General features: G+C 34.2%; 1 protein-coding gene across 1 annotated transcript; it reads left to right on the plus strand.

The window, feature by feature from the left end:
* The first annotated feature begins 17,812 nt into the window (after window positions 1–17,812).
* Window positions 17,813–20,230, plus strand: LOC149834587 (uncharacterized). The gene is made up of 2 exons (XM_090010200.1): window positions 17,813–18,637; window positions 18,925–20,230. The coding sequence occupies exon 2, from the start codon at window positions 18,944–18,946 to the stop codon at window positions 19,823–19,825; it is 882 nt and encodes a 293-aa protein (XP_089866326.1). The 5' UTR covers window positions 17,813–18,637; window positions 18,925–18,943; the 3' UTR covers window positions 19,826–20,230.
* Window positions 20,231–21,408: the final 1,178 nt, after the last annotated feature.

The following is a 21,408-nucleotide window of genomic DNA, read 5'->3' on the forward strand; positions in this document are numbered from 1 at the left end:
GTTCGTGATGTTGAAATCGAGTTTGATTCAAAATTACTTGGAGAAATTCTTGAAATTCCACCTTGAGACACTCTTTTCAACACTATTGAATTGAATAATGAAAGAGTTTTTGAACAAATTCTTCTTCCAGGCTCACTGCTCTCCTTTCAAAAATACTAATCTTCAAACTCGTGCACGCATTGCTGGACGAATCCTTGCCCACAATGTTCTACCCAAAACTGGTTCTTTTGATTATTATTCCACAGATCTATCTATGGCTCTTTATGTTTTATTTGGAAATATTTCTGTCAACTGGGCCAATGTGTATTTTACAAATTTGTGGAAACAAAAACCATTTCTTCCTTATGGTTATCTTTTAACCCGTATTTTTAGACATTTCAAAGTTCCTTTAACAAATGAAAAATACATTAAGCAAAAAGAGTTCTTTGATCAAACAATTTTTAAAAGAATGAAAATTAAATATTTGCCTCCTTTAAATGTTGATCAAACTGAACCATCTGATCCTAATGAACCATCAATTTCTGAACCTTCACCTTCTGCGACACCTTCATCTCATGCAAAAAGAAAGAAATTTTCGACAAGTCAAGACCATGATGAAGTTATGCAGAGACTGGAAGCTTTAGAGCTGCATCAACATACTTTTCGTGAAGATGTGACTCAACAACTATCTTAGATTCAGAAAGAGATTACTTCAATCAAGGATTTGCTCAACTCACTTTTCTAATCTTTGTTGTCTGAACTTTCATACTTTATGGGTTGTAATATTTTAAACTTGTATCTCTATTTTGCTTATGCTATTTCTGCCCTTACTCTTTTTGATTCTGACAAAGGGGGAGAAAAAGATGATAGCAATTACATTGCAGGAGATCTTGCATGAGAAATGCAAAATTAAGAGAAAAAGAAAGCTTTGAATGAATGTATTTCTAAATGCATGAAGAAATGATGAATGAAAATGCAAACCAATCAATATGTGATATATGTGCTTTAAATGTGCTAACTTTTAATGTTTTGCAGCATATTGATAGGGGGAGTAAAATCTCCATCTATGCATCCAAATGCTTCATCTTTGATTAAGTTTGTCATCATCAAAAAGGGGGAGATTGTTACGACAATGAAGCCATACATGATACTTCAAGTACAAGGTTTTGATGATGAGCAAGTTGAATCAACTGCATTTCAGCTAAGGCTATGAAGAAATTGAAGAATTCAGTGAAGAATCTTTGAAGACTAGTGTGCAAATGTTTAATTCATTAAAAGTCTTAGATTCTTGTAAGAGCCTTACTTAGAGTGCATATTTAGGTTGCATTTCACCTTAAAAGTCTTTAGAAAAACTTTTCTAAAAAGAACCCTCATGAAAATCTTTTTAGAAAACTCTTTTCTTAAATTTTCATGTTTATTAGTCAACCAATAGACTTACCAGTTGACTAATCCTTTCGCGCCATATTTTCTAAAAAAAATCATTTTTGTCAAATTAGTCGACCGAAGGTTTTATTAGTCGACTGGACAGAATGTCTGTTTTCTGAAAAATTAGCAGCAGTCGACTAATGCTTTTTTATCAATCGACCGAACATAATGTTTGTTTTTCAGAAGATTTTAGCAGCAGTTGACTAAAAGGTTTTTCAGTCTATTGATGATATTATCAGTCGACTAACTTTTCTCAAGTCGACTAAGTTTCAAAAGTTCAGATTTTCAAACGGCTCGATTAACAGATCAGTCGACCGACGATAACTGTCAGTATACTAATAACTAACTATTAGTCAACTAACTGATGTTTCAGTCGACTAATTTTGCCATTTTTCTGAAACTTCAAAATGGCGTATCTTTTCATTTTTCAAACATTTTGATCGTTCGAAATGAACAATTTTGATACCCTTTCATACCCTCAACGTATGGAAAACTTTAACTATAAATATGAGTGTATTTTACACTCAAAACAACAAGAATTCAATCGATTTGAATCATTTACTTATTGCTTTTCACTCCTATTCATTCAAGTATTTGTTTTCTCACTCACGTGATATTTTCACTTCAGTTTTTCACTCAAATCACTTTGAGAGATAGTGAATTCATGAGTAGAGTATTTCAACAACCTCAAAAGCCAATTGCATATCATTTGCATTCAAAAGGAAGGCTCATAGGTTGTTTTGTAAGTTGTTACTTATTTTCTGTAAAAAGAAGGACTCCTTGGTGTAAAGGAGTTGTTTGCTTTCAGTAGGGTTGTTACTGAAAGTGGGACCGATTATGGTTTGTGTGATCTTGTAGTTTACAAGGTTGATAGTGGAAATCTCAAGCGGGTTTTGCTTGGGGACTGGATGTAGGTCGGGTTAGACCGAACCAGGATAAAATCTTGTGTTCTTTGTGTGTTTGCTTTGAGATTTGCAAAATCATTAAATATTCCGCAATCAATTTTTAAAAGCACTATTCACCCCCCCTCTAGTGCTCGTTGCCTAGATCCTAGTGCACTTCCAAATCAATCCTCCAAGTCCTTCCATACCTGAGTGGCACTTTGAGCATATATAACACTTTTCGATAAATCTTTATAAATGTCATTAAGAATCCAAGAAAAGGACCATATTATTACACCTCTCCCAGGCAGCTACCATTTTTGGTGGGTTCGCAGGTTTTGTGATTGTGCCATCGACAAAGCTCATCTTGTTCTTGGCACTGAGTGCCATAGACATCACCCACTTCTACGTTGAATAATTTTCTCCCGTAAGAACTTGTGATATAAGCAACACTCCTGGATTATCCAAATGATGTAGATAGAAGGGATTAGAATATGCTATATATTCATCCTCCTGCAATTGATTGCTAGAAGCCATGAATGACGAGTCTCAAATTCCTGCATACTGAGATTCAATGCGACAGGAAAAAAAACTGATGTGAAATGACTGTTGTGCACAATGCAGTGAAGAAACAAGTGTTTTCATGGAGTTGAGTTCACTCCACACTCGTCTGACGCTTCTGAAAAAATGAATCTGCCCCTGGCTTTGATACCATGAAAGAATGCGTAGAGGCCAGGTGGAGGAAAAAAAGTTTTGATAGTATTATTCACACCTTTTGATACACTTTATGATTTACATAAATACAAAGAGAGAATAGAAAAACATCACATATGCAGAGAAAATAGGAACCGTATGAAACGATTAAGATTCTATCCTATTATCCTGTATCATGATATGCATATTTGGTTGAAATTGTGGAAGCCATATGCACATATTGTGGAAACCATGGTTATCCTATCCAACGACTGGATAAGATAAAATTTCTAACATATACCATCTGGTTGGCATGGTGCACCCTAGGGCGAAGCTACATACTGGCCATGGTGGTCAAGTGCTCACCCTGACCTGAAAATCTCCATTAAGGCGGTGATTTCTTGCCCCACACCCTGTACACCTTAAGGGTTTTTACCAATTGAAGGTCTGCCAATGTGCATTCAGTGATGAATGTTTAAGCCTCAACACACACCTGTTCACTTTCTGTAGGCTATAGAGAAGTGGCAGCCAGGTACCACTTTTCTTATATATATGTATAAGAAAAATTGTAGCTGCCTACCATTTTTTAAGCCTAGCACCAGTTAATAGGTGTTTTCAGATTGTTTTTTTGCAAATCTGACCCTGCAGTGTGTTAGGCATGGTCGATTTACTAGGAAATGATACTTGGATTAGGTTCTTTTGATAAAAAAAATATGATTTTTTAAGCACTGATTTTTTTTAAATGATAAACTGTTGATTTTTAAATCTTATAAAAACCTACCTTTGTGTTGGAATCAGATGATCTAAGAGTCGATTCCTAATTAATCAAGCATGTAGATTACAAAAAAATAGAAAAAACCCTTGTATATATACATAGAGGGAAACTGAAATATGTAAACCAGCAAAATCTGTAAACTAGTATGAATCAATATTTTCATAGGGTTTTTTTGCAAATCTAACCCTGCATATGCATTTGGCATGGTCTATTTGCTTGGAATCGACTATTGGATCATCATAATCGGATAAAAAAAATATGATTTTGTATGCTTGACTATTTACGAAAAATCTAACTTGTTGATTTTTAAGCCTTAAAAGATTTTTTTTATTAATCATAATCAGATGATCTAAGAGTCTTTTTCTATAATTAAAACCAAGCATGTAGATCATATCTATATGGTAAAATTTTAGAAAAAAAAAAACTTATAAAAATCTCAATGCATTTCAGTTTACATAGTTTGCTGTTTTAAGTATTCCAGTTACCCTATATATATATATATATATATATATATATATATATATATAGAGAGAGAGAGAGAGAGAGAGAGCTTACAAAGAATTTGACGTTGCATGGGATGCACACACATTAAAAGGAAATGATACCTTTATCTGGGGGTCTAAACGTCTTTTTTCCACCTAAACATTTAGTAGTGGTCAGAAAACACTACTAAATGCGGTTTTTTCCTGCTAGAACAACGTGCAGCACACATTCAACGTTTGTTCGATGGATGGGGGTTCGACATTACCCGCTTCCATATTTGTGTATATATATATATATATATATATATATATAGAGAGAGAGAGAGAGAGAGAGAGAGAGAGACTTAAGAAATCAATGGTCTATAATACACAAAAATTTTGTCTCAAAAAACATTATTTTTACATAAAAAAAACCCATCTAAGATCCTATCTTTAACAAACAAATCATGCTAAACACATGTATGTGGTTGAATTGAGTCGATACATACTGCACCTCTGATTTCCAGCTCAATAGTTTCATACTTTCATTACTACCAATTAATAACCCCTATATAAACGCTTCTACATCACCATGGCATACGCTGTTTAAATCCAATCACACCTCATGGATGCTTTTAAAATTTTTAAAATATATGTGATGACCTTTTAAATAATGTATTTGATAAATGTTTAAACATTTGAACTGTCCGATCTACTAAACGGATGGTTCAGATGACAGTGGTACAACCGGCCCAAAAAAAGGGGTGGTCGAACTCACCTCTCATATATATAAAGATCACTAGAATACGAGAACTAATATGTGAACCACGATTTTCATATTTTTTTTGTTCTTTTCTCTTGAATCTAACCATACTAATGTGATCTACATGTTTGGTTTTATAAAACTCCGCTCTTGGATCATCCAATTTTGATGCATAAACGAGATTTTTTTAAGGCTTTAAAATCAATGGCTCATAATCTTCATAAATATTCAAGCATTTAAAAATCACATTTTTTTCATAAAAAATACACGATCCAATGGTTGATTCCTAGCAAATTCACACGCGTTGGATTTGCAAAAAAAGTGTTGGAAATGCCCATATTTCTAGTTCTTATATTCTAGTGACTATATATATATATATATATATATATATATATATATATATATATATATATATATATAAGAAATTGAAACCTACACTATACAAAACCTATTAAATAAAACATGCTAGTATATTTTCATGAATTTCTGATATTTTTTCAAGATTTTAACCATACATATGTAATCTATTATAGGAACCACTTTTTTGGAACATTTGATTCCCATGCATGGATAAGTTTTTTTAAGGTTTCAAAAATTCAACGGCCTATAATTTTCATAAAATTTTGAGGCTTTAAATACTATTTTTTCATTCAAAATGCATGATCCAAGTGTTGATTTCTAGTAAATCAATCGTGCTGAACACATCTATGGGTCAGAATTTCAAAAAAAAAAAAAAACTGAAAATCCACTTTCATGTTTCATCTATTAGGTTTTGTATTTTGTAATTTCCCATATATATATATATATATATATATATATATATATATATATAATGTGTGTATATGTTTTGTTACTCTGTGTTAGTATGGATGCGATGACCGTGAATTGCATAAGATGCAAAGAGGTTACCAACTTGTCATTGTGGGTTTGGAGTTGGGACTTTGTCATCAAGATTGGTGCTTCCCATCCGGAAGAGTATATATTATTGTCTTCAATGCCACTAACGAGAAGCGTGACAAGCGATTGTCATCATTCCTATCACGTTTGGGCGGCCACACTGCCTATTTGAAAGGACAAAAAAGACAAAAGACTGTTTGTATTGCCGAAACCCTAAATATTATATGGATTGTGGCAGCAGCACCAAAAAAATACTGTACCACCAATTCCCTGCTCCCCTCACCCCCCAAAACTCAAAAGATAAATGGGTTTTCCTTTTCCCAAATGTACTTGGCACTTCCATTCCGTGAACAACATGAGTTCCTATGGGATCATTGAATGTGGTTGTGCTTTAAAGGGCACTTGCCGTCGTATTATAATTAAAAGGCGTTATATTCCGTCACTGCCGCACATCTCACTTGATGGAGGTGTTTATGAGACCCACTCTTACATATCTCACAATTTTCAGGTGTGATGTGCGGTGGAGATTGAATAAAACTGACAATTGATTATATGTTGGAAATTCTGCATGATCCGAATGGTGACCATGCATGGTGGTGAAAAGAACCAAATTTGCTTAGATGTGCACACTATGGTACTCTCTTAAAAGCGACAATTGTCTCTATAAGTAAAACACCAAGTGCAGAAGGGTAAACCTTGCAACTTCGCTTTTGGGATGCAACCAAGCTTGTACCTCTTGTGCTGATCTCGATCACATTTCATACTAAAACAACCGACTATCATGACACGATTACCTTAAGCAGCCTCATGAAAAAAAAAAAACCACTATTGATATGAGAGTGAAAAGAAGAATGAAGTCTATACCAGTCAAGCCTTGCTAAGTCACTTTGGACTAAGGGACCTTCTAGGGTATATACATAGATTTGGGTTTGACGATGGTCAATAGGTCCTCAAAGGTCCATTGCCCACAACATTTAGCATGCCCACTAATAGCTCTTAAATCTCTGCATGCACCTACTAACGTCCAAAGCATTAGAGGCTAGGTGCTGCACCGAATATTAGTTCAGAATAACCGTTAACTGGCTTGTCAACCACCTAAACCTTTTTAGTGTTAAATATCTTTTAAGAAGATATTAAATATTTTTTCAAGAGGTTTGAAGTCTAAAATGTTTCAAGACCAAGATCAAACCAAGCCAAATCCAAAATCCAAAATCCAAAGTTTAATAAAAAAACACAAGATTCAAGCCCCTTGAGGGCCTTGCCGTCTAAGTCAACTCTACACATTTTAAACTCAATGTGTTTTTCAAAAATATTGAATATGGAGATTAAACTCATTTCCTAAAAACTTAGGCAAACAAAAGGTTATTTGCTCAAAGAGCTTGGTTCAAAAAACTATTAATTTTGAGTCAAACAACAACATTATATACATATTTCAATATGACCATAAATGGCAATACATCAAATGTCAATGATAGGTGCTTGTTTTAATTAGTGAAGAACTTTCTTGGCATAATTTGAGAGCAAGAGGCACTTGAAACTTACAAGATAAGTTTGAATCCATTTTGGTGCCTTTAATCAGTGGGCTCCGTAAGGGCTTGGGTGTTAGTGTCCCCACTTGAGTTTATATCGCAGGAGGGCATGCCCATTAAGTGACCCAATTCTCGACAAGGATTCCTCATCATCAAAGACAAAAAAAAAGATTTTAGATTTTAATTGGGTGTTGGATCCATATTGAATTGAAATCATAGTCATGTATATATAGACTCTTGTTGAGTAGTTAGAGATTGAGTAGTATAAGTATTTTCTTAATAAAAAAATGACCGCACTATATGGTTAATTTGACAAGATTCCCTAAAAGCCTTATAATTTTTTATATCTCCCGATGTCCAAAATCACAAATATTTGACATTGTTAAGATACTTTTACCCATCACAACTGTGAATTTATGCAATTTTTGTGATAAAATTGTACTGCCTGTCAAATATGTCCAACACTCACTTAAATCCAGAACCACAAGTTTTTTTATGCAAATTTAGACCTCATGAACTCGCATAAATTTATTTGTGAAATCTCAATGAAACTGAAACCACTCAAATCATAAATATCCTAGTCTTTCACGTATAATAAAATTTTTAGCATAAAAATATTGATGAAACATCTCTCGCAAATAACATACTTTCACATATATCCTAAAATTACATAAATTTATATATGAAACTCCACTTAAAGGGAACTAACAAAATCATAAATATGTTACTTATATATTTGCAAAATTTTTATTATATGCGGTTTTTCTTAATAGTTGCAATTTTGTTGAATAATATATACTCATTTTTGTTCTAAAATTTTTTATCATTTGTGTCTGCAAAAAAACTTATTTGTAGAACCCTTGCGGTGATTCCTATATTTCGAAGAGTTTGCAGTATCATCCTTGTAATCGACTTCTCCATCTACAATTTCGAAAGGTGAGTTCCATACAATTTATATCTATGTATCACTATGTGTATTTTCTACGAGGTTGCAGTATCATCCTTGTGATCGATTTTTGTTTAGGGTTCACTATGTTTATAATTTTTTTTATAGAAATATATATTATTGTAGATGATTTATGATTGTTTGCTTGTCATTTAGTTAATATTTGTTGTTCTTGTATTAGTGTAATGGCGTTAGGGTTCACTTTGCACAAGTATTAAAAGGGCTAAAGTACACTATCATGGTTATTGTAGGCAGTCAATGATGGTGTTTGAAAGGGCTAAAGTACACTATTGTAGGTCTTATTACACTAATTGAAAATTTATAGTACTCTAAAAAAATATTACCTTTAAGGAATTTGCAGCTTTGACCCTCCGATATAGTTATTTTCTAAACAATCAAGAAATGTGGATAGATATTGAAGAGGATAATGTAGAATCGATGTTATTTAATAGTGATGTTTACTTAAAAGTATGCAAAGTTAATGAAGGAATAATTGATCAATGAAATGATGTAAATCACATGAAGAATGCACATTTATCTCAGACACCATCTATCTGAGTCCTTTGTCGATTATCCAACTGTCCCAAATAGTGGACAATATTGATATTGTACTTGATCAACAAATTACTATGAAGGATGTGAAACCACATGGTTAAACTAGTACCAGTGATCTTTATAGCAGTAATTTGAATGACATGCAGTCTTTCCGAGCATACGACAATGCTAGGTACAAGTTATAATTTTGATGTAATTTATGGTTGAGATGTAAGTATGATGATGAATGTGATATTTTGATAGTTAATCTTGAATGTTGGAAATACAATAATAATGCATGCATGAAAGCAAATGAAGCGATAGATAAATTGAAATTTAATGTAGTTAGTGCAATCAAATAATCAATTAGTGATATCAACGATTATGTTGACAGTGTAGAATCAGGTGATATCAATAATGCTGAGTATACCGTGTCGATAGGAGAAGGTAAAAGAGATGAAAGTGATGCACCAATGGCATTGAAGAATGTGAACACTTGGTTCTCGTTCAATGGGTTCTCATACAATGAAGAGCAATTAAAAACCATTAAAGCAGAGACATCTGATTTATATGAGCAATTGTGTAATTAAAGGCTTAATGATTGTAAACAATTCCAATGACTATCAACACACTCAAACAATTAAGAAATTATTTTGGGCAAAAAGTTTAATAATCTCTAACACTGTCACGAGTTTTTGAAAGATCATGCGATCAACAATAACTATAAAACAAAATTCTTAAATAGCTGCAATAACAGAGTCATTGTCGTATGTATAAAGAAGAACACTTATATGGTGATTGATTTTCTTTGGAAGATCCATTGTACAAAGGTATGAGAAGCGAGTTTCTTTCAAGTGAAGATGTATGATAGCGAGCATATATATGGTGAATCACTAGGAAACTTTGTAGTTGAGAAAGTGTCTTCTAAGTGGATTTTAAGTATTGTTCATAAACACATGCACGATAACCCAAAGATAACTCCAAGATAAAATATGAATGACATCAGTCATGAGAAAAGTATGGAGGTTACTTTCAAACAAGCATGACATGGATGAGAACACACTAAAACCATATTATATGGTTCATTCGAACAATCCTTCAAGATGCCTATTTAGATCATCTGATGAATGATAATCAAGGATCGCCATAATATGTTAATACCGATAAAAAAAAATCGATTCAAGTACATGTTTTTATCATTTCGGCCAAACAGTAATGAGTTTTTGAAAGGATGCCTTTCAGTTCTTATACTAGATGAAACATTCGTAAAAGGAAGATGCGTAAATATATTTTTGTTAGCCCATAGTATTGATTCTTATAGTGAGATATTTCCGGTAGCATTTGTAGTTGTTGTTAAGAAGTCTAAAGATTCATAAACATAGTTTTTAGAAGTATTAATGCATGAATTCATACACTTTGATGCACTTTGATATAATATAGTTTGAGCAGCTACAAAACAATAATGCAATTATTTTTTTGACAAAGTTAAGGAACAAAGCACAGATATATACAATTATATTGCCACTGATGTGGAGCCAAAATATTGGGCTAACTATCACTTTCAAGTGAGAAGATATGGCTGCTTAACATCTAATGTAACAGAGAGCTTTAATTCATGGATTCTTGTCATATATGGCAAACTCCTAATTTTACTTATTGAAAAACTTTATCTCATGCTGATAAAATTTTTTGAGAAAAGAAAGATTGTGAGGCAGTACATGACATGGTGCTGAAGGTCAAAGAAAAGCTAGAGGACGTGAAGAAAAAAGGTACTACAAATACATATGCAAGTAGTGCATTGCCTCCGAATGGTACAAAGCTCACGATCAATCTCATAGTTATAGTTTGATCTTTAGAGGCACTTATGCTCTTGTAAAGAGTGATATGTTAGTGGAATTCCTTGCCAACATGTGATCACATGCATTTTGTATGAGAACAACCTACCAGAAGATTACTGCGATAAGTGGTTCAAAGTTAAATCATATCGAGTTGCATATAATCAATATCAATTTTTTCTGATGACATATAATGTCCCACACATCACTCCACCTATTCATATAGTTGTCTATCCACCAAAAGTAGTTCACAAGGTAGGGCAACTTAAGGTTAATAGACGGAAAACAAAACATAGAGATGTTGTGCTATATAAGTGCAGTGTATATGGTGATGTTGATTACAATAAGAGACAACATGAATAACAATATGTATATATATCTAGTGTTGTTTAATGAATTGCTTCTTTATATGCATATCCAATGTTTTTAATTATTCTTTCTTTATGTGTATATCTAGTATTTTTTAATTAATTGATTCTTTATGTGTATATTCAATATTTTTTAATTAATTAATTCTTTGTATGAATATCTATGTAGTTCAAGATGTATGACCGTACACGTTCTTACAAAACAAAAAGATTCAAAGAGCCTCAAGTTTTGAAGAGAAAAAAATAATCAATCATACATGAGGTATAAGCAATATCCTAAATCATGTGTGTATATTTGATATTAATCGTATACAATTTATTTTATTATTAAGAACAAGTTAATGGGAGAGGAAAAGCTATAGAAGAGAACACCCCTGAGCCAAAAAGGTATGAGTTTGACAAAAAAACTCTTTTGGCAAGTGATGTAAGTATTAGTTTTGCATGTTAATTTGTTTGTTTTTTGTTATGTTTGCACGCAATTTTAGCTTTTTTTTTTTTACCAAACTAGATTTACTATGTAGCATCTAGCAAGATTTATATAAAGATTCCAAGTGGCTCACAACAAGGACATGAAAATAGATAACTTACCAAAGACTTTTTACCTTACCATGTATTTCTTAGTGAGTTATAAAAGCGATGTTTATATTGTTTTACTATCGATTAATAAAAACTAACTGGTAAACCTTATCTGTTCACAACAAATGGTCACAACTAAAGGGCAGTGAGGTGTGAAAACTGACTGCTTGGAGAGCAACAACTTGCCATATCATTTTTTTGATATTGACAAGGTATGTTTTTACACAACTTTGGATACTTATAAATAAATTTTCATGTGCATAATGACGTTACACTAGATTTATGTTGTAGCTCTTAATTCTTTTCAACTAGGGCAACAAGCACTAGGTTCTTTGAAAAATAGACATGAAGGAAAATGACTTCAGGCTATACAATTCCACGATAAATATATATTTAGCAGATAAAAACCTCAAACAAATAGTACGATAACATAACTTACTCAATATTGTGCCTTTTGTGTATGTTTGTTATCTCCTTTTCATGCATATGTGTTGCAGGTTTGTTTTTTTAGCCCAATTTGGGTTTGACTGTTACAAAGATTGGACGATGCGGAGGATGAAGGATATTCTACAATAAGAGAACGGGTAATTACTTTGTATTTGTTTGCTAACTCATTTCATACATGTACATATTTTTTACTTGGTATTTCCTCATTTTATAGTTATGACTGTGGTATATATGTCATATAATATATATAGTACTTGGGCAAAAACTGGAGTTTGAACTTCATACAAGTATGTGTTTATATGTTAGTTGCTCACTAGTTTGAGATGTTCATTGTAGTTAATTGTTTGTTAATAAAGTATTGTTTTCAACAATATGTCATATATATAAGGAATCATATGACTAAGTTCTACAAGCACATGAATTAGGAAAAAGTTTTCAAGGGTGCAAAAAATAATGAAAGGGCAGAGACATCGGTTAGAGAGGTGTCGGAAGAATCTAGGCAGCTAGCTAAGTTGTGGATAATTATGCACATTTGTAATATAACAAGTTAAACTTACATTTGTAATTGAATGAATCAAGTAAAAATTTGTAATTGAATGTATCAAGTTAAACTTTGACTATAACTTTGTAACGAAGCTCATATATTGAATATAACTTTGTAATTATTAAATTTTAAGTTATCTGATTTTGTGCAAACAAACTCTATTTAGTTATATGTTAATCATATTGAGTTGTCTATATATGGAGAAACAGTTTTGTAAAACTGTTTGATTTTTGCCGATTAGCAGGATTTTTGCAAATATACTTCATAAGATTTTGGAACGTATATGCGAACAAGTTTGATTTAAGAAAATCATAAAAAAAAATCACATATTTGTCATAGTTTCACAAATATTTAAGTACGATTTTTGTGATATCTGAAGATTCACAAATAACTTCATGCGAGAGCGTGCAATATATGTGAAAAGTAAGCTATTTGTGAATTTAGTGGCAAGTGTTTCACACATATATTAAGTTATATGTGATTTCGGGAAGTATATACAAAACAATATGATATTTATGAGAGGTGTTTTACAAATATATTTATGCAAAATATTTTATTATATGTAAAACAAGTAGGATATTTACAATTTTGGTTGTTTTCAGTTTCATCAAAATTTCATAAATAAAATTATGCGACGTTTGTGAGGTCTCATTTCGCATAAAAAAACCTGTGATTCTGGATTTAAGTGGGCATTAAACATATTCGATGGGTGGTATGATTTTATCTCAAAATGTGTAAGTTCATAGTTGTGAAGGGTAAACGTATCATAACGACATCGGATATTTACGATTTTGGACATCAAAAAAATATAAAAAATTGCATGATTTTTAGCAAATCACAAAATTAGCCTTACAGTACAGTCGTTTTCCGTTTCTTAATTCCATTGCAAATTTCTTATAATTTTTAGTAGATTTTTAGTTTAGTCTGATTTAGTATAGAGAAATAACCCTCTGGGCTATGCATGCGTTCCATTCTGTTGAAAAATCAAGATGAGCCTGACATGGTGGTTTGGAAAATGCAACTGTGACCAAGGGAGCAGCAAGACCGTATATCTTCCTGGATAAGGCACACAACACAAGTGTTGGGAAAGTTGACTTCAAAAAAGTTTTTGTATATAAAAACAAAAAATGAGGTTTTCAATGGATCTTATGAGGCTAGAAGGCGTTAGGCAGATTCCAGTTTGCTACCAATTGTGAGAAATCATGATTTTGTGCTTCTGCCACATGATCTATGATTGTGGTCACACACTCACTATCAGTTCTCTGAGAGGTCAGGAGACGCATGCCTCTCATTGGCAGTTATGGTGTTGGACTGCAAGGAAAAAAGGCGTATCCAGGCATGCTTCTTCCATATAATTTCTCAGATTTTTGCTGGATATGATGCATAGAGTCAAAGGACTCTCTCTAGAGAGAGAGAGAGACCGAACATTTCCATGTCACATGATCATTCTCTTTCATATTGTAGAGAGAATTTTCCAAAAAAAATATATTGGCATATATATATATATATATATATATATATATATATATATATATATATAGAGAGAGAGAGAGAGAGAGAGAGAGAGAGAGAGAGATGCAAGAAGCTCTATAGCTAGCCGTATGTTGCCCCCCCCCAAAACCAGAAAAAGGCAGACCTAAGGAGCAGTACAAGATGTGATACAGTTGGGCGCGTGTCTACCACTTATTGACACGGTACAATAAAGCAAAGGCTGGAAAGAGATGAATAAGATGCTTGCAGACAGGATCATTTTTATAATAACACCAATTTGGAGTAAGATCTGAGGGAGGGAAGGAGGAAAGAGAAAGGAAGGCCACAAAAAGCAAACATGTGTGGAGGGGTTGGATGTTTTAGCTTTTAGTGTTTGGTTTTTGGAGGCGGTTGGGGGTAAGTGAACTAGAATGACAAAAGCCATCGATGTCACGTGATATATGAGAGAGAGAGAGAGAGAGAGAGAGTGAACCCTAATATCTTATTTTAATGAGCACCACCAAATGCTAGTCTTTGTCTTTTAGACTCCTTGCCATGAACAGTTACATTCCTCAACGGGCGTGGACGTCACCAATTTACTGCCATCTCCGTTACGTGTAAGGGTGTTTATATATCCGGATCCATCCCGGACCAAACTCTATAGGGTTAGGATATGGTGACAAATAAGAAGATCCGATTAAGACTCGGATCCAGAACCGATCCGATTAATACATGGAACCGAGTATAGTTTGTGAAATTTTATACCAGACCCGGGCCTGACTCAAGTTCAAATTAAGACCCTCAAATTTTCAATGTAAAAATGCTAAAAAATATTATTTTATCAAGTATGGTCTGGGTTTGGTTCATGTAGTTTTTATCGGGTCCGGGTATGGTTTCTAGCTCTTATAGTAGACCTGATTAAACTCGAGTCCGAACCCGATACCTTACCCAAAAATCTGGTCTAAATCTGATTTTACCTGGTCCGAACCAAACCCGACCCTTTGACAACCCTAGTTAGGTGGCTCTCATAGCACGTGCCCTTCCCCACGAGAAGGTGCATCTCATGTCCTGGCCTCTCTGCCCTCTTCTCAAGGGAAGGAGGGTAGATTCAATGATCGGAGCCGAACACCTGTAAGGGCAGTCACTTCCCAAAATTACTTTCATATCTTTAATGGGTGGCTTGTTTTTAACTTCATTTATTAATTAATAATTTTCTTTAAACTGGCTTTATTAGCCCTAGTAGTGATTCTGGCTATTTTTGTTTTAAATCCTGCTAATGATAGGTTTAGTGTTTCTCAAAATCATCTAGGTGACCAAACATCATCCTGTTTTGGTGGGGCAAGGCTATTTTGATTAACCACTTGTATGGATTGGATTCCCGTAGTTGCTAGAAACTTCAAAAGCTCGCTTCGAAATCATGAACCCATCCAAATCTTTTATGCTTATGAGGCTTTATTGAAAACTCTCTTATCAAAATATGAATAAGATTTCGTTGATATTGGAATTACATTTTTCATGTCAGGAGAATTGTTTTTTCTTTTAAATTTTTTTTTTTTGGCTAAAGCCTCCACATGATTGTTATTTCTAGGCAAAATGCTTAAAGATGCATTTAAGTTAAAAACACATGTTTTGTGTTATTTTCTACTCCCTTCAATCATTACATCTTTACAAGCTTCCTATAATTTCAAAAACAAACAATTTTCTAAAACTCTCTTCTCACTTCACACATCACGTCTTGCAATCCACTTCTTATTCTTGGTAACTATAGGTTTACTAGCAAATTAATCATAACTACACAAGGTTGCGTTGGAGGGTTGATGAAATTAGGAGGAAATGTCTTAGGAAACTTCATCCCACGTACCCCTTTATTCTACCATAGCTTTTACAAGTATGTTGTGATAGATTTGAAAGTCAACTTGACTCACTGTTGGCATTAATTTATTGGACAAAGTGATGGAAATTGACCCAGTTGTGGACTCGATTCCACTTATCCATCAACTTGTTCTCTTTTATCTACCCCCACTCATTCTTTTCCCTTTCTTGTCTTCTCAAGTTTTCGTTTTTTTTTTTAAATTATTCGAAAAGGAAAATTGTTGGTGTGACCCGTAATTTATGGCAGCTTCACTTACTACACAATCGGTCAGACAAAGTTGGTTCACTTCAAGTTTCTTCCATCTCTTTGCCAAGGTTGGAAACAATAGCACTGGCCAATTAAACTAGTTTGAAAGAACAAGGGGTTTCCAATTCTTAACATTGTGATTAAGTACAATCTTAACTCTAAAACCAGCCTTGTTTAATTTAAGGGAAAGCATAAAACCCCACGTAATTGATATTTCCTCAAGGTCCCAACATTAAATAAGTTTGCAATTTAAAGAATATATGTATGAGTTGGTGTGCTTAAAAAAAACTGTGGTGAGTGACCACTTTCTTAAAAAGGGGAATTTCTTAATCTTCCGTGCGTTCTTCTCCATATTCTTCAACTGACAGGAACATCTTGAACTCCCAAAAAGAAAAAAGAGTGCTATGACTGTACACTCTTATGAGGAACTCAGATATAAAATGCTCCTAGGCTGTTTTGTCACTAATGGTCAAAAGTGATAGCTTAAAGAGACATGGCCATTAATATTGTCGCTGTCTCAAAATGTAAAATAGTGCCAAGTTTATTGGATTATGCCATTTATTAGTCTTTACTTGAAGGATTTGTTCATTCATTCATTTGGTTAATTAAGATTGAAGAATTTTCCTAATTTCTTTATACAAGACTGTCTTCACTTCCATTAATTAATGATTTACAAAAGTGCCTCTGAGTGCAGGTACACAACAAGTAGTGACTCAAATTAATGTGATACATAAATATCAAATGTACCCATATTTGGTGCTGTTCTTGCAATAGCTACTACGACTGAACACTGTATTGAATAACCTAGGATGGTTCGGTCAGTCCTCCATCAAAAGTTTGGTAGACTTGGACTCGTGACACTTTGATTGAGTCTTGAGAGAGAGGTTGCATGGTCAAGTCTCAACTTAAGCATGCTGCAAATGAGAAGCTTCTAGCATGGCCCATGGAACTTATGAACACCTTAACCACGCTGCAAATGAGAAGCGTCTAGCATAGTCCATGATTATGTAATCTATTCAATATCATTCTCTCCTTTTGCTTGTTTTTCAATTTAAAGCATGAACTTGGCGAGACAAGACCCAGTTCATGAATGCCAAAACACCACTGGGCCATAGTCTGTACTTTCTAACAACTATATATAGTGGAAAAAGTCTAAAATGGAAAAATAATGGCAGCTAATTATTGAGAGAAATTCAAATTTTTTGTTTGTCTCATGCTTTATTTAATTATTGCAAATATAAATAAATGAAAAATGAGAAAAAAATATATAAAATCATAAAAAACAAAATAAACCATTTTCTTCCTAAATATAGTGATATAATAAAAATCATGATATTTTTATTGAATTTCATGTTTAGGCATTTATTGCAGTTTTTTAAAAAATATCGCCCATATTTGTTAGGTTCTCCAACTAAGGAAAAGTTTCCTCGATGTGGAGGGATGAACCCATGTCCTATGGACCAAGACGTTGTTAGACCTGTAAGCATGATGTTGATCAATTGGATTCACATGCAAAAGTCGAGGTATTGGTCATTTTGATAATGAGGGGAGGTGGGGTGCTTGTGCTTGTGGAAGAGAGAGAGAGAGGTCATCATCTGACACCATTTCACCACCGCCACGCCTAACAATGCGCTACACTCGCTAGCCCGCCCGGAATTATTGAGAGAAAAAAAGGAGAGAGAGAGAGTTGGCCACCTCGCGTGCTTGGCTGCAGTGCTTGTGCCCCTTTCTCTATCCTCTTGCTTTTCCCTCATGTTTTGGGGGTCCAGTTTGTGCGTGAGTGAGAGGAGGGAGGTGAGAGAGAGACCACCACTCAACCCTCGGTCCTTGTACCTCCACTTCTTCTTCTAGATTATTCTCTCTCATATTTGCTTACAATTGTTTCAGCTTCATCCTTTCCTCTTCACTTTACCAATTCTCTCTCTCTCTCTCATCATCTCTCAAAAGATGCACAAGCTCTGAAACCCTAAAAACAAAAAGAAAAAAATCTATCCTGCCCATAATTTTACTCTCTCTCTCTCTCTCTCTCTTGTTTTCAGTTTCCATTTTGTGAGTGCCTTGATTTATGTTGGTAGGGGTTCTACTACAGTGTTTGAACCTTTACCATGTCTCTGTAGATTAAGCTCCCTCTCTCTCTCAGGATTCTTCTAGGAATCTGCACATGGGTGTTTCTCTTGCTGATCTGTGGATAAGGCTTCGGTTTGTGGACTGAGAATATGATGATGGTGACGGAAAATAGGTTGCATTTTTGAATTTTTTCTCAAAGAATACAAGGAGAGAAGTTTGCCTCATCAGATAGACTGCAGAAGTGTAGAATTCTAAAGTTGGTCTTCCTTTCTGCCTGCATGCAAGAGAAGACAACAGAAAACGACTGCTCTTAAACCTCAGTTAAAAGGTACCTAATTTCTGGCCTCCCTATTCTCTCTTCTCAAATCCATGTATTTATACTACCGAATCCGCTTTCAGTATGATCTATTCTTTGCTTTTAATTCTACTTTTTCCTGTTGTGAAATCATGTCTCTATCTGATTCATCCCATAAAAAAAATTAGGTTTTCTCCCAAACATGAATCTTTGTTGTTCTTTTATTTACTTCCCCATCCTTATGATAATTGATTCTTCTTTTTTGAGATGGGTATCTGATTGTTGTTTTTTTTTTCATTCTTTTTATTTATTTCACAAAGGAAAACATTACGAAAAAGGATGCAGGATAGAGGAGGAGGACTAAATCTGAAACCCCCAGATGAGATATTAGGCACCCTACAAGATAGAAGAGTGAAGCCCCAAGCTGAACAACCACAGAAATGCCCAAGATGTGACTCATTAAACACCAAGTTTTGCTATTACAACAATTATAGTCTCTCCCAACCTAGGTACTTCTGCAAGACCTGCAGAAGGTACTGGACTAAAGGAGGAACACTAAGAAATGTTCCTGTTGGTGGGGGTTGTAGGAAGGGAGGGAAGCGCCCAAAGAGAGCCATACCCGACACTCACAATCCTTCCACCCACCAAGATGGTGAGCCTAACTTCCCCATCCCAAACCTTGGTGCAATTAGACCCCAATTCTTGATGGACCATTCATCCACAGGCATCACAGGAACCACAGATCTGAAGATCTCTGCAGGGTTACCTTCCTTGTCAAGCTTGGTAGGACTCCCACCATTTAGCCATGGCCTTAGTATAGGTGAATACGGCACCATTTTTGGCCCGCACCACGCGCCAATGATACCAACTCCTGCACGACTGCTACCACAGCAAGCCCCATCCTTGCCAACATCAGAAGGATACATGAATGGCACTGATCAACAATGGAGGATTGGTGATGCTGCCCATGGTTCCATGGCCAAAGATGGATTGCTTCACTTTCTACCACCTTTTGCCTCTACCGCGATCGGGTCGTCGTCCGGCACCGGAAATCTTGCAGCTACCAATGTGGCTCCTGTTCTGAAGTCTGAACCACAGACGGTCTATGAGAGTGGCGCCGCCTCAGGTGGCGTTGACTACTGGAATAGCGGCGGGTCTTCATCTGTAGGCGGGCAGTGGCCATATTTTTCAGGGTATGGCTCCTCCAATTCGTTTCTATAACCATCTAATCTTTGTATTCCCATTTCCATCTGCAATTCTTGTTCCTTTTGTGTGCTTCTTTTGGTTAGAGAGTTATACAATATCTTTTTTAGTCCATTTATTTAGATTGTCTTCTTCAAATTGCTACGAGCAACAGCTTTATAGTAATAAGAACTACGGTGGTAGCTAGGAGGATATCAATAGTGATGAGGTGAAGCTTTTATCATATGGTTGGGCTACTTTCCTTTTGAAGTTGGATTCATGTTTATGTAAATACTGAAAGAGAGTGTGAGGAATAACACACCAACAGACATTTACTAAATTCTTTTTGCTGTTTGGTGTTCCCATTTACACTTTCTTTTGTTCTGATATATCTGTAAGTTGTCACATTAATCCTTGTCGTACAATGATGATTTATTTCTGCATTATTTTTTTTCTTTCTTTTTTTTCAAATGGACTTGTTGAGATTGAAGGTAGATGGTGAGTTCTTTCTTTTTCTCTGCGCGCGCGTGTGTGTGTGTGTGAGAGAGAGAGAGAGAGAGTCCGGTCGGCTTTTTCATTGCTGGTTGCTGACATAGGGAAGCGCACCGCAGCAGCCATAGAAGGACTTTGACTGTCATCAGACTGAGGGCATATGAATAAATGCACCAGCCCACCACCAATTTTCCCACGATTAATCACGTCTTTCTTTCACATTTATATCATAACTGCATCTCATTTATATGTAATTTTTTCTTATTTTCGTGTATATATAGGGGTTAGTTGCCTTACTCTAATCCTTGCCTATGGTCAGCATACCTGAAGTTTTTTTTTATGTTTTTTCTTCAAATCTGAACATAAAGATGTGTTTTACATGTTTGATTTTATAAGAATGGACCCTTGTATAGTCTGATTTCAATGCATGAAGATGTGTTTTATAAGGTTTGAAAATTTATGGTCTACAATTTTAATAAATATTCAAGCTTAAATTTTCATTTTTTTCATTTAAAAAACAGGATACAAGAGTCTTTTTTAGCAAATCTATATGCCTAACACATCTGCATGGTCAGATTTGCTAAAAATACCCCAAAAACACTGTTTACTCATGGAAGGTACCTACTGCCCCTTCATATATATATATATATATATATATATATATATATATATATATATATATATATATATATATATATATATATATATATATATATATATACATGGGCATTTATATGGTGGTTGTGTACTAAGGTCCAAAATCAAAATCTAAGTGTTGGATCATGTTTAGCATATTATATTTATTATTTGTATGCATTAAAGTTGTCTAAATATGATATTTTATATCATTTTCAAACTATCCTTATTTTCATGAATTGTGAGTCCTTGATTTTTCATTATCTGAAAAATGAAATCTTTTAGTATATTAAACATGATAAAACCTTCTAATATAGTAAATAAATCATGCCACATACATCTATATGGTTAAAATTTCAATTTGGTAGCTAGATCTATTAAAAGAAGAGTGTGTACCACCATATAGATTATGGTACAGAACTACTATATATTTTCCCTTTATTTCTCTCTCTCTTTCTCTCTCTCTCTCTCTCTCTCTCTCTCTCTCTATATAT

This window comes from Nuphar pumila, chromosome 6 (genome assembly GCF_984573655.1).
Source record: "Nuphar pumila chromosome 6, dmNupPumi1.hap1.1, whole genome shotgun sequence".
In the NCBI taxonomy this organism is placed as follows: Eukaryota; Viridiplantae; Streptophyta; class Magnoliopsida; order Nymphaeales; family Nymphaeaceae; genus Nuphar; species Nuphar pumila.

Excerpts from the sequence above, each read along its gene's own strand:
- LOC149834587 (XM_090010200.1), top strand. The coding sequence starts at position 18,944 with ATGCAGGATAGAGGAGGAGGACTAAATCTGAAACCCCCAGATGAGATA.